We start from the raw sequence: 13553 nt of genomic DNA on the forward strand, positions 1-13553 counted from the left end.
GGAATTTCACGAGCAATGAAATGGGTAAATACGATATCCCTGCTTTCGTCGACTACATTTTGAATAGAACTAATTCCAATGAGCTCATCTACGTTGGATATTCTCAGGGGGCCCGTTTACTTTTTATTACATGTTCCGAAACGGAATACTGCAGCAAGATTAAATTATTCATAGGTTTGGCGCCGGCAGTGAGGCTGCTGTTCAGCAGGTCCTTACCGCTCAGACTGCTAGTAAATTTTTATAATTTAATATTACCGTTACTGACCAGTCCCATTGAGTTAGAGGTTCTACCTAAAGGTGGATTTGTTCAGACATTGGCTTCGAACATTTGCAGGGACTTCACAGCCGCCACTACCATTTGTAAGCTAGCTCTAAGTCTAATCGATTCCTACGACCCACTGTCCGTTACTACACAGACTGTGAGAGTGTCGTTTGGTCACACGCCCGCAGGAACATCAGCTCGGAATGTTGCATTCTATGCCCAGAACTACGTTTCAAATTTTAACAAATATGACTACGGGTCAAGTAGAAATCTAGCCATCTACGGCAGCGCTCAGCCGCCACAATATGCGCTAAATCGCACCACCATACCAGTGGTACTAACATATGGTAGAAACGATTATCTAGTAGACCCTAAAGACGTGATGTGGCTCGCCACTCAGCTACCGAATGTGCTAGAAACTTACCAAGTAAGAAGACCAACGTGGAACCATCTGGATTACACTTATAGCCAGTTCATTCGGTTAGAGATTTTTCTTAAAATAAATCAATATCTGCTACAATACACTAACAGGGTGCGAACTAATGGATAGATTTTATCAATGCTTAATGAAGATTTTTGTTCTTATATGATTGGATTATGTTTATTGATAGACATGATTTTTTATAGTTTTTATCCATGTTTTTTTGTTTAAGTTATCATGTTAGTAACTACATTTGCGTCATACCAAGCTTGGACTATTAATAAAGTTTTGATTTTGAATTTAGCTTTGTAGTTACAGAGATTCGTTAATAATGGAGACCTACCCAAATCAGATTTCATGATAAAACCTTTATTTTATCAAATTCATGCCACGAAAAAATAGGCACCACCACCTTAGAGTTATATTTACATTACACTTTATAGATTAGTAACAAAATTTTCAGGAAGCTCGATGAAGGGTTTTGGCTCAAAACTTGACCACTTTAAAGATAAATTGAACATAGCCTTGCCAGGCTTTAGACAAAACAGTTACATGTTTAAAAATATGTGTAAGTTCATAAAATATAGATTTTATCAGAAACTTTAATGAGGGTAGTAAAAATCCTTTGGATCTCAGCCTAAACAATAACTCGGTGGACTTATTTAAACAACTGATTATTTGTTTCCCAAAAAAAAGAGTTTGTTATCGACATGTAACTTTTACATTTATTTCAATGACGCACGACATTCTAAATATCTATATAATTTGTTTTTAAATTAGCTGCTTAAAGAACATAATTTTGATAAAATTGTTATCTGAATGTTGGAGTTTTTAAGAATTTCTAAAGTTGTCTGTAATTGACTGTAATAACAAAATGGAATCGAAAGGTGCACGTCCTGTTCGAAGTGTTTTTTTGTTAATTCTTCTGAAAAATGTTTTCGGACAAAACTCAACAATTTCTTCTAACACTTCAATAAATCCTGGAAGAGTATTTTATAATTTCACTGGAATAACAAGAAGTAATGGATATTTATCTGAAGAACATACACTTGTGACAGAGGATGGTTATATTCTGACGATTTATCGTATACCGAAAGGCAGACGCTGCTTTGGACCGGTGAGGCAGACTCCTGTTTTACTGATGCCAGGATTTGTTGTGGATTCAGACTCTTGGTTAGATGCCGGTCCTTCTTCAAGTCTGGTGTATCTCTTGGCCGACGCTTGCTACGATACATGGGCGGGAAACGTCCGCGGAACGGAATACGGACGTCGACATGTTATACTAAATCCAGATACTGATTCACAGTTCTGGGATTTCAGTACTCATGAAATAGGAAAATTTGATGTTCCCGCTACCATTGACTACATTTTGAATAAGACTAGATCGAATGCACTCAACTTTATCGGCTTCTCGCAAGGAGCGGGGATATTGTACATCACGTGTTCAGAAACAAATGCTTGCGAGAAAGTGAAGGTATTCATAAATATAGCTCCAGGAGTTAGATTGAAGTATTTCAGATCTCTACCTTTGCGATTGTATATAAAATTCTACACGTTAATATTCCCCATATTGAAGCGACCTGAGGAGTTAGAGGTGTTACCTCGGGGCGGCATCATTCAGTCGTTGGCCTCTATTATTTGTAAGGATAACTTTTTCGCAGCGACCTTATGTAAAGCAGCGTTATTTCTGATAGATTCTTATGATCCAGGTTCAATATTGACTGAGACAGTGAAGACGTTATACGGCCATACACCCGCAGGCTCATCTGCGAAGACTATAGCATTTTACGGGCAAAATATGGATTCATTCAATAAGTACGATTATGGACCTGATAGGAACCTAGAGTTGTACGGCAGTACTGTACCTCCAGCGTACAGGTTGAATCGCACGAGTATGCCGACGGTGTTTTTCTACGGTAGAAATGACTTCGTGGCTGACCCTAGAGATGTGAAATGGCTCGCCTCTCAGCTGCCTAATGTCGCGGAGGTCTACGAAGTGAGACGTCCTACATGGAACCATTTGGACAACACGTACAGTCAGTTTATAAAGCAGCTATTATTTCCTAAAGTCAATGAATATTTGCTCAAATATTCTAGTAGGAACAATTGATTATTAAACCTGACAATGTTCAACAAGACACATAATAACGGGAATCAATTTAAAATCACATTCGAAACAGTTACCTATCTTTTTGTATGAGTTACCATTAAACAACTACAGTACCCTAATGCTTTTACAAGTTTTTTTTGTTGACCATAGACGCAATTTAGGGTTGTCAAAAAATTCAGAGGTGTTTAATATTTTCGTTGGAAATTTTTTAACCTTAGTTATGAGATTAGCAATTTTCGACTAGAGAAATGTAAAATGTTACACGTTAACGTAAGTTAAGTGATAGTACAGAAAACTTGTAATACAAAAAATGTGACGTGGGCGAATTGACGCACAAAGATGGCTACAAGCAGGTTAATTCATAAGAGATAGCGGATGTTGCTGTATTTTTATCTAATATGTTTTGTGGGTCTCTGGCATTAATTTGAAAGGTAGAGTTTGAACTTAGAAGTTTTTTTTTATTTTCTGCGTTAGGAAATTTTACATGACAATAAAATAAGAATACGATGTATAAAAACGCTTGACAAAGTAAATTAAACCACAAAGGTGTATTTTTAAGGGTGAAATGTATCACTTGGCACTTGGTGACCACTCGTCAGAGTAAACGCCGGCCGCGACACACCTCAGTCCGATTCAATCAACTTTATTAAATTCAACGCATTTTAATATTATTATCAAAACTAAATTTAATATTAAACTATTGTACAACTTCTATTAATAAGATTTTTTCTTGCGGTTTTAATTTGTAATTAAATAATTTCCAATATCGTGGGTTTATCAATTGTTCTCATTAAAGTTTATGTTTTGAAGACTTTTATATGTTCCTTACTTTCAAGTAAAAATATTTATAAGACATAAATCGGTATTAAATATGTTTGTTATAAAGTGAATAGTGTTCAAAGATTTATTTGTAAATAGTAACTAAGTTTTGGAAACTTATTTGTGTGTTAAACAAATCTTTTTTTTTTGTCTGAATGTTGTGTTGTTTTTCAACTGTGAAAGTGTTCACTTCATTGATTCATCAATAGAAATGAGAAGTAAGGTAAAGTGGTATGTATTGCTAATACTTTATTAAAACATGAATTCTAATGAAAGCATTTTTACGTTACTTGTTTTTATTTATGATTTTTTTATAATATAAAGTGGCAAACGAGCAAGCGGCCACCTGAATCCACCGAAATAGAAAGCGCTGCCCATAAACATCCGCAATTGCAGATGCGTTGTCTACCCTTCATTGATGAAGGAGGAGACGCACATAAAGAGGATAGTTCCCCTTCCTATGCGTCTCCTCCACCGTCAAATCCACTTTTCCTTCCCATCCTTTCCTCTTAAGAAAAGGATGGAAAGGGAAAGGAACTAAAATTAGGCCTCCGGCACCACACTCATAAGACGAAATTGCTTCCACTTCACGCCTGTTTTCTGTGTGGTCGTGGTAATGCACCGGGCGAGCCAGCCCTGCAGTGCTAAGATGTTAAAGCGGACTCTACCACTGTAGAATGATACACTATTTTACGTTTTTGTTCTGTTTTATTTGATTTCACATTGTTAGAGTGCTTAAAAACTTGTGTCTCTCAATACACATGTATATCTAGTTGTGTTTTTTTAATTCCACCCGGACGTAGTCACGGGTAAAAGCTAGTGTGTATAGATTAAAAAAATACAACAGTTCGAGGCAACGTTAGAATAATGTGAAATTAAAAAGAAACAAAAGAAACTTGAACAAAAACCGCAGCCGAAGTTTTAAAGTGAAAAAGTACTCGAGTTGGCGGCAAGCCAGTGATGTACAATTTCTATACGTCTTAAGTTATACCTAAGTTGAAGCTCTACAAATAACCTTGTCTAACAACGGATTAGCTTGGACAGATTTATTGTAAACAATTGCTACTGTCTATTACTATTGTCAACTGACGTTGTAAAACTTCTGGATTAATCTTTTTATAAGCAAGTATTTTAATCTTATGACGTCATCATCATCTTCTCTCTGGCTTTATCCCATTCATGGGATTTCAGCGCATGTGGATTTATAAACCACAATATTCTGCGTCATTTTTAAGACCAGCCCACTGTCGCCAACCTTTATTGGAAGAGAAAATGCGAAATACATGAAAATTACTACTAAAAATACGTAACTATAAATAACAATAAACATGAGTATGTTTCTCTATTATCTGTCTATATCTATACTAATATAATAAAGAGGACATGTTTTTATTTTTTTTATACGAATTGAAATAACTCAAAAACTACTAGTCCAATTTTATAATCTCTTTCACGATTAAAAAGCTACGTTATGAGTGAGTAACATAGAATATGTTTTTTACTAGTTTTCCTCCGCGACTCCGTCCGCGTGGTATTAAAAAAACTGAGTAGTCTATGTGTTCTTCCAGACTATCCTCTACATCTATACCAAATTTCATTAAAATCCGTTCACCCGTTTAGGCTACAAACTCTAACAAACATTCATCTAAACATTCGCATTATAATATTAGTATAATGTATGATTATTTTTTTTAAATTTACAGACTAGTTATAGTAGAAAACTTTAAGCACTTCTAGCTTTGTAGAGATACACACTCGATTGAGAGATACTCTCATACAATATGCATCACATCATTTTATATTATTGTAAGCTTTCGACAGTACTTCGTAAAATTTAGTTCGTTGCTCTGAAACCTTTACGTTGTTTTTTCTCATATTGTGAGTGCATTCAGAGTTATGGCATAACAAAGGATAAACAAGCCTTTGCCGGACATATTGCGAGATACAGCAAAAGAGATTCGAATATGAGAGATTTTTCTAACAATAGCCACGGACGTCCATACGCGTTGTCTAGACGTACTAGGGATGGGGGATTTAAAGCGCTTATTTCCTGTATGCATTTGCCAAATGTCATGTTACTTTGTAATAACATAAATACATGCATGTTGTATACGATTTACAATATAATAGCAAACGAGCAAGCGGCCACCTAAATCAACCAAACCGGCGAAGAAACCGTTGCCCATAGAAATTTCTTAAATAAAAGAAAAAGGGTGGTAATGAAAAGGGACCTAATTGTGGCCTCCGGCACTACACTCATCAGACTGTTGGCGGAATTGCTCCCACTTCACACCTGTCTTCTATGTGGTCGTGGACACCGTGCGAGCCGACACATTCGTATGAAGATGTTAAAGCGGGTTCTACCACTGTATCTCAGTAAAAAATCAATTCTTCCGGTCCAGCAGTCAATAAAAATGTGGAATTTTTAAGATATAATGCTACAGTTCTTTTGATGATACGTCGACATGAACAAATACAAACGAAAGTAAATAACTTTATGTCATGGACTGGAAAAAATCAAATTAAAAATATGTTAATTTAAAACTCTGTTTACGATCTTTCAATCTATTCGACTCGTATATAACAACGTCAGTGAATACGTTTGGAAGTCAGTAATTAAAAATAGAGTGGTCGTGCCCAGTCGGCTGTAACTCCGAGTACACAATGAGTTTTGTAAAGTCATTTTAAATGTACAATCGGGTACATTGTTGGTTAAAAATAAAAAAAAAAACGTCTTTATTGCCATCCAAGAATACACAGAGTTGTACAAAATAAAAAAACATACATGAAAAAATTATAACAGATGGCAAAAGGGGGAGGCTCAGCTTAACCGATACTGGTTGAGATCCTGGAGAGTGTCGAGCTGGTTTTCAGCCACCCCCCTTCCCAAGAGGTTAAAGGTCATATAACAAAATAACATTATAAAACAGCCACGGCTTCTTTTTAGATAGCCTAAATTTGTTATAAGTTTTAATATTAATAGTGTTTAAAAAAAGGCAGGAGACTAAGTTGGAAACCGATGGTATGAGTCAGTTTATTGTAATTAATATACCGCGAACGATGCTGACTGTACTTTCTACGTAAAACAATATAGTTAATTTGCGTATTATTAACATGTTTTAGCCCTTAAATAAAGTCTGTATGTTATATTGAAAAAAGATCATACAAATATTATAAATGCGAAAGTTTAGATGAATGAATGGCTGTTTGTTAGAGTTTGTAGCCTTAACGGCTGAACGGATTTCGGTAAAATTTGGTACAGATATAGAGTATAGTCTGGAAGAACACATAGGCTACTTACTTTTATTTTTTTCAATTCCGTGAGGATGAAGTCGCGTGCAAAAGTTAGTACTATATAAAAAAGGTGTCTCAATACACAGGTGTTTTGATTAATTCCTTGAAACTCGTATTTTTAACAAGTGAAAGTTGACAATTGTAACAACTTTAAATTGACGCAGTTCAAGTGTTTGCACTTTACGATAACTTGGTATTTGTTTTACAAAGTTGTAGAAGTTTAGATTGATTTGCATAGGGAAGGCTTCCGAGGTATTAACTATCGAACAGTTGCCTCCATAGTGTAGTCTATTTGGTTAAGCAATAATTGATAATAGATGGCGCTGACAACAATTGTAAAAATATTTTCAATAACTTACAAGAGCATATTTAGATTAAATATGTATGTATAAGGATAATAAAATAACTAAGGAAATTAATTGTAGGTTGCAATTGTGGACGAATATTTAATATCGCACTGGCCGTCAAGAAAGCCATAAACAAGGTTGGAATTTAAAAAAAAATGATTTTGGCGCGAACGCGAATCAAAATGCAAGATGTAAAGCAAGCAATGTAACAACTTTTTTATTTTACATTTGTTATTCTACCATTGTTGGTTTACTTTTATAACTACTCTATTTGTTGTTAAAGTATAAAGGATATCAACATATAATATAAATTCCACGTTCTACCTTTACTTGTTATAGATTTTATTTCGGCTGTTGCCTTGCGGGCAAAACCGAATCACTTAGCAGATTCAGTAAGCGGAATTAATCTTAATGAACGCTCTGTTCGGAACTACTCTGTGGAATAATATCATATTAATTAACTGAAAGTGCCTCTGTATTTATACTCTGTGCAATTTTCAATGTAGAACATGCTCTTTAATTAAGTGAGGTTGTTTGCTCACGAGATTTTATGTAGTTTGTAGTTTAATTTAAATCAAGATTCCTTTGTTAAGTTAACTGTGTTTTCTCTCAAAATAACCAACATCAAGTACCATTGACTATTAGATATTTGTCAAGAATAAGTAATATGATACCCAAGAAACTTTATCTGTGTGTACAATCGAGGAAAACTGCAGTCTTCCACTTATAGAAATATGGCCTTTTTACGAGTGAAACTCCACCTGTACTTATAAATAACCAATTAGATTAAGTTCTAATTTAATCTAGTTAAACCTATATTCATAACAAAAGGTTCGTTTTTCTGTAGGTGAGTTCGCGACAGTATGAGCTACGGACCTATGAGATGTTAGTTATCGCGTTAAAGTTTTACCGTTGTCCGTATCACTTACCTACAACCTTCGTTATCTGAAGTTTACGACCGTTTCAACTCAGCCCACCTTTCAGGTACTCAACTTAAGTGGTCTCAAGCATTTAAAGCTCGACTTACGAATGTCGGTTTACGAACGTTTTTATTATTGTGTCAAGTGTGTTACGTAGAATTTAGTCTATTATGTAGAAAAATGGTAAATGACGTTGCTGTTTTTGAAATGTGAATTCGTTTTTGCACCGCATGTGCTCTTAGTAAATTCACAATATTGTTACTTTACCCAATGTTAGAAAAGAAATTTACATTGTTAATAAAATATCAGTTTGAGGCGGTCTCTCGCGAGACTGTTTAAAAGATTATAAAGCCGTGTTAGCTCTGAGCTCGGAGCTTATCTGCATTTCATATTTTATGATCCACTCTCTGATATTACTCTCAGCTACTCACAAGTGTTACGATCTTCTCTTATTTTCTTGATATTTATTGGTTTTAAGATATTACTAAAATTGTGAAATGGAGTATTCTGTTACTTGAAAAATAATCTAGAAATATAGATGGAATTATATACCGAAAACTAAATAACGATTCTTACATCGATTTTCATTTTCCAGCAACAAATTTCGCATAAATACCTACTTAAAAATTGTATTTTTCTTTAGCAGGTGGTGGTGATGGGCAGCAGTACCACCTCCGACAAGACCATCAACACCAGCACTGACTCCGCTGCGACCGCACTCACCTCCGTCACCGGAACCGATGACTCCATGGACGCGGAGCCTGACCCACCAGACGCCCCCCACCAGCCCAGCCTCATAGACGCTGACCCACCCTGCCTTCCCCAGACCAACCCCCCCAGCACAGCCCCACCACACTACCATCGGCCGCAGGATAGCTGCGACATCGACTCCCCTGCCTACACCAAGCCACAATCCGCAACAGACGTCATAGAATCCCCCAGACCAGGGCCAGCGCGATTCGTCTTCGATGTACCCCTTCCCGAACCGAGACCAGAAAAACCTAGAAATAAGATCCAAGTCAGCCAGACGAGTGGACCATCCACTTCGATACAAATCCCCTTCGATCCTAAATTAGAACCACCTAAGAGTCCAAAAGCGAGCCATACTAAGTACGAAACACATTTTAAATTCGAGCCAGAGGTGACCAAGAGACGAGGAAGCGAGCCGAGGGTTAAGAATAAACAGAAATTAGAAAAACAGGACTACTACAAAGATGAAGTGGCGAAGTTAAGAAGACAGCTCGAAGGTACAGAAGTATTCACGACAACTCGGAGAAGATCCTCGGCACATCAGCATTCTGTGCCACCCCCATCTTCTAGAAGACAATCTACAGGTACACGCTTTCAACCTAAAATAGTATGAACACTATAAAATTAATACAAAGTACTAAAGCAGTTTAATTTTCCGATCCTAAAAATGTATACCGCTGCGTCACTAACTGGATTTACTGTTGCACTTAAAACATTTTATTACATAGTAAATCTGCCGCACCATTTCGACTGTCTGGCAACGCTTTTAAAGTCTCAATTAACAAGTTACAGCTCTTTTAGTCCTTTTATTTAATTTACGTAGCAATAAATGAAATTTGCCATTAGCCGCACAAGTACACGTGACTGCAAACCCTTTGGATTCCGCGACCACTACCATCCCAGCGGGGAGGACCACTATTGTGGTCCAACAGCCATCGCTATCTCTTGACTATGGAGGGTGTTCCACAATCCTCTTGCGTGATGGTGAAGATGGTGGAAGACGAAAGAGCAGGGTATGCAGTGACCACATACAACAGCTCCTCGATGTAACCAGTCAGTTCACGTCAGAAGATCTGCACGAGTTTGATAAAAGGTATGGATTCTTCCAAAGATGAAAAATAGTATAACTACGGCTTTCCTGTAAAAATGCCTTAGCACGTTTATATACATTATTATTAATGTTATTAGGAGCAAATTACCTTAATTATGAAGTGTCTGCAGTACCAGGTCTAACACACCCTGTGTAAGTACCAGGTAATGACCTGGTTTTGCATTCATTCATTGGTTTAGTGATATCTAGCTGTTGCCTACGAATTCTTTCGCATGATGTTAAAAAAACAGTAAAAAAAATAGCATATGTTCCGCAATGATAACGTAGCTTTTAAATGTTGAGAGAATTTTTGAAATCGGCCCAGTAGTTTTTGAGTTATTTTAATACATACAAAAATACAAATCTTTCCTCTTTATAATACGTGTATATTCGTATTTCTTATTCGCACTTTGATTTTGTGATTCGATACGTACCAGGTGTTTCAGACCTGGTATCTCAGTGGGTCGAATTTGTATTGGTTTGGTGATAATGTATCTGTGATCAGATACGGCAGTCCTCACCACTCGCGGTCTCAGTCAGTTAAGGCGGCGCGGTCGCGTACTGGCGAGCGGCAGCTGCTGGGCCTCCCGCAGCAGCGCGCCCGCGTCGCCTCCATGCCCAACACTGGCGTAGAGGAGGAGTACTATAGACTTAGACATTTCAGTATTACAGGTAATACCGTAAACAATATACGAGCTGTTACTGTGTGGCTTCATCATTCATTTTATATTCGATTTTTCGATTCGATTCGATCGATTCTTTTCTCGTGCGCATAGCAAAAGAATGAAATTTGCGTCCCATAACGTGGGTGCCTTCAATATAAGGGTGAAAGGATACTTAATAAACTAGCGCATACCATCCTACCATCGACCACGTTACCACTTAACTATGGGTGGGATCATGGTTAAGCGCTGATTTTAAGAATCATCATTTTATAGTTCACAATAGCTTTTGCCCGCGACTCCGTCCGCGACTATGCTCTACATCTATACCAAATTGCATAGAAATCCGTTCACAGACTCTAAAATCCATCCTTTTACACTGTCCCATTTATACTAATAGTAAGAAATAAGATAAATCTACCTAAAGATTGCAATAGTAATAGAAAAATTGTTATATTTATTAGGTAAAGGTGTAGTGAACCGCGGAGACTCGCTGCGGTCCCGCCGATCACGCTCCAACACCTCAGTGGCTTTCCAGCACTGAAGCCGCCACCAGAGCTTCCGCACCTTGTTCACTGGCTTCTTCCAGGTAACATTCTCATATAAATTGTTAGTAAATTTCTTAATAGGAAATAAGCATGCATAACATTTTTGTGCGACTAAAACGCGGCCGAAGTTGTCCGGAGATTTGTGACGTCATATTTCAATCCGCTCATTTATCACTTCGATGAACAACAAAGCATTTGTTTAGTTCTTTAGATTCGAAACGTTAGTAAATTAAGAAAAATCTACTAATATTTTTAAACAAAAAATCATGTAAAAGTATAGCTTGTGAGGATCACGTATTATAAATAAAGCTTTTAGCAACTCCGTCCGCGTAGAATTAAAAAAAGTGAGTAGCCTACGTGTTCTTCCATACTATCCTCTACAATACTAAATTCCATCAAAATCCATTCAGCCGTTTAGGCTTCAAACTGTAACAAACATCCATCCATCTAAACTTTCGCATTTAATTCTTATCAGGGATTCTTCCGCTGGTCTGAGTGCGTACAGGGTACTCGTGCTGGGAGCGGCTGGTGTTGGTAAATCCAGTCTCATCGGACAGTTCATGACTTCGGAATATCTACACGCTTATGACACCAGTATCGGTAAACCTCACCTTTTTTGTCGAAAGGTTTCCTTTTTCCGGCAAATTTCTAATGTTTTTTAATGTCGTAGATGACGAATCGGGTGAAAGGTCTGTATGCGTGCTGCTCGCTGGAGAAGAATCTGAAATTACATTCTTGGACTCTCCACCGGAACATGTTATTGTAAGTCTAATTTTATTATCTAGAGTATGAAAAATTGAGATTGTTTTTGTAGTTTCTCTCTTTCTTGCTAGTCTTTGTTAGTGTCTAGAATACGCAAATTTTTTAAACTTTTCAACGTGTTATAAGATAATCACAAAAAATAGCATGAAACCAACCCTTGAGCTAAAAAAATCAAATCACAATAATTTTCTCGATTGACCAAAGCGCGGACGGAGTGTGGCGGAGTGCAGTGACGTCATCAAACAACATTTGATTGGTTCTCAGAGTTCTCAAAATTCATCCAAAGATTTAATCCACCAATCACGTGCTTTGACAATCAGCGTCGCGTAAAACTTGGCGAGGGAGTTTTACATCTCTATTTAATGATTAAATTGCGCTACAAAAAATCTTTATACTTAAATGTGTTTTTATAATAATAAAGTATACAAAAAAGATTGTTCAATTTTGCGTCATGTCTATATTGTCATATTTTTCTTGATTGTTTTCAGATAGCATTAATTCCAAATTGGATCTTATAATTCTATTATATCTGACGTTTAAAAGCCTGTACCGGAGTCCCGGAGTACGGCCATTAAAACATTTGCGCTTCGGGAGGCCATTAATACTTTGAAGCCATTCGCTGAAACCTCGTTAGTAACAAAGAGCGTAACTCCCGCAGCTCTGACGTTGTAATGATTTAAAAGCCTGTTACTGAAGTCATTTAAACACACCTAAACAAAGTTATAGCAAATAATTCACCTTTTCAGATACATTTTAATGTGAAATAATAATTAATTGTTACTAGCTGTTGTTCGCGACTTCACCCGCGTAAAAATTAAAAAAAATAGCCTTAGAATTTTTGCTATCGGCTCAGTAGTTTTTGAGTTATTTCATTACGTACAAAAATACAAATCTTTCCTCATTATTACATTAGTATAGAAAAGTTATTAATTCTCCCGTGTGAAATTAAAAAAAATAGCCAATGTTAATCACATATAAATTACCTTTCTAATGGTGAAAGAATTTTTGCAATCGGTCCAGTAGTTTTTACGTGAATCGAATACATAAAAAAGTCCAAATCTTTCCCCTTTATAGTATTAGTATAGATATAAAAAAATACGTATAATGTTGCTTCCAACGCCGCATTGAATTTTCAATAGCTTTGGTTGTGAAAATGCTTTCAATATGGAAATGTGCTGATCAGGAACGCGTTACAGCGTGATTGTGCACATTATGTGTAATTCACAACAAATCGGCCAAGTTCACGAATTTGTGATTTCAATTTACGGAAAAATATTCTGTCATAAGTATAAAAACTTCGTAACAATAACTTTGGTATGTCAACTTCGACGTTGATTATGTTAATGTAATTAGAACTAAGTTATACACCAAATTTCAAATAATCTGGTCTATTTAGATCGGTTGGCACACCGTTACTAAACAGTACACAATTGTTGTGCGTTTACCGATCGTTTCACAGCCAATTCAACTGTTTAGTTGCTCAACTAAACACCGAGTAGTGTGCATATATAGGAATCAAAGCGAGACTAAACAGTGCGATAGTTTTGTGAAATGTGTGCGCTGTTATA

General features: G+C 36.6%; 2 protein-coding genes and 1 pseudogene across 2 annotated transcripts; all 3 read left to right on the plus strand.

The window, feature by feature from the left end:
* The first annotated feature begins 20 nt into the window (after positions 1-20).
* LOC106102785 (gastric triacylglycerol lipase-like) lies at positions 21-812 on the plus strand. The gene has a single exon (XM_013282368.1). It carries the CDS (start codon positions 21-23, stop codon positions 810-812), a length of 792 nt encoding a protein of 263 aa, XP_013137822.1.
* A 113-nt stretch (positions 813-925) lies between these two features.
* LOC106102786 (lipase member J-like) lies at positions 926-2793 on the plus strand. The gene has a single exon (XM_013282369.1). It carries the CDS (start codon positions 1558-1560, stop codon positions 2791-2793), a length of 1236 nt encoding a protein of 411 aa, XP_013137823.1. The 5' UTR covers positions 926-1557.
* Positions 2794-8828: 6035 nt separating this feature from the next.
* Positions 8829-13553, plus strand: part of LOC106102787 — a 6659-nt pseudogene continuing 1934 nt past the window's right edge.

Source organism: Papilio polytes, unplaced genomic scaffold, assembly GCF_000836215.1.
Source record: "Papilio polytes unplaced genomic scaffold, Ppol_1.0 DF823901.1, whole genome shotgun sequence".
NCBI lineage: Eukaryota > Metazoa > Arthropoda > Insecta > Lepidoptera > Papilionidae > Papilio > Papilio polytes.

Excerpts from the sequence above, each read along its gene's own strand:
- LOC106102786 (XM_013282369.1), top strand. The coding sequence starts at position 1,558 with ATGGAATCGAAAGGTGCACGTCCTGTTCGAAGTGTTTTTTTGTTAATT.
- LOC106102785 (XM_013282368.1), top strand. The coding sequence starts at position 21 with ATGGGTAAATACGATATCCCTGCTTTCGTCGACTACATTTTGAATAGA.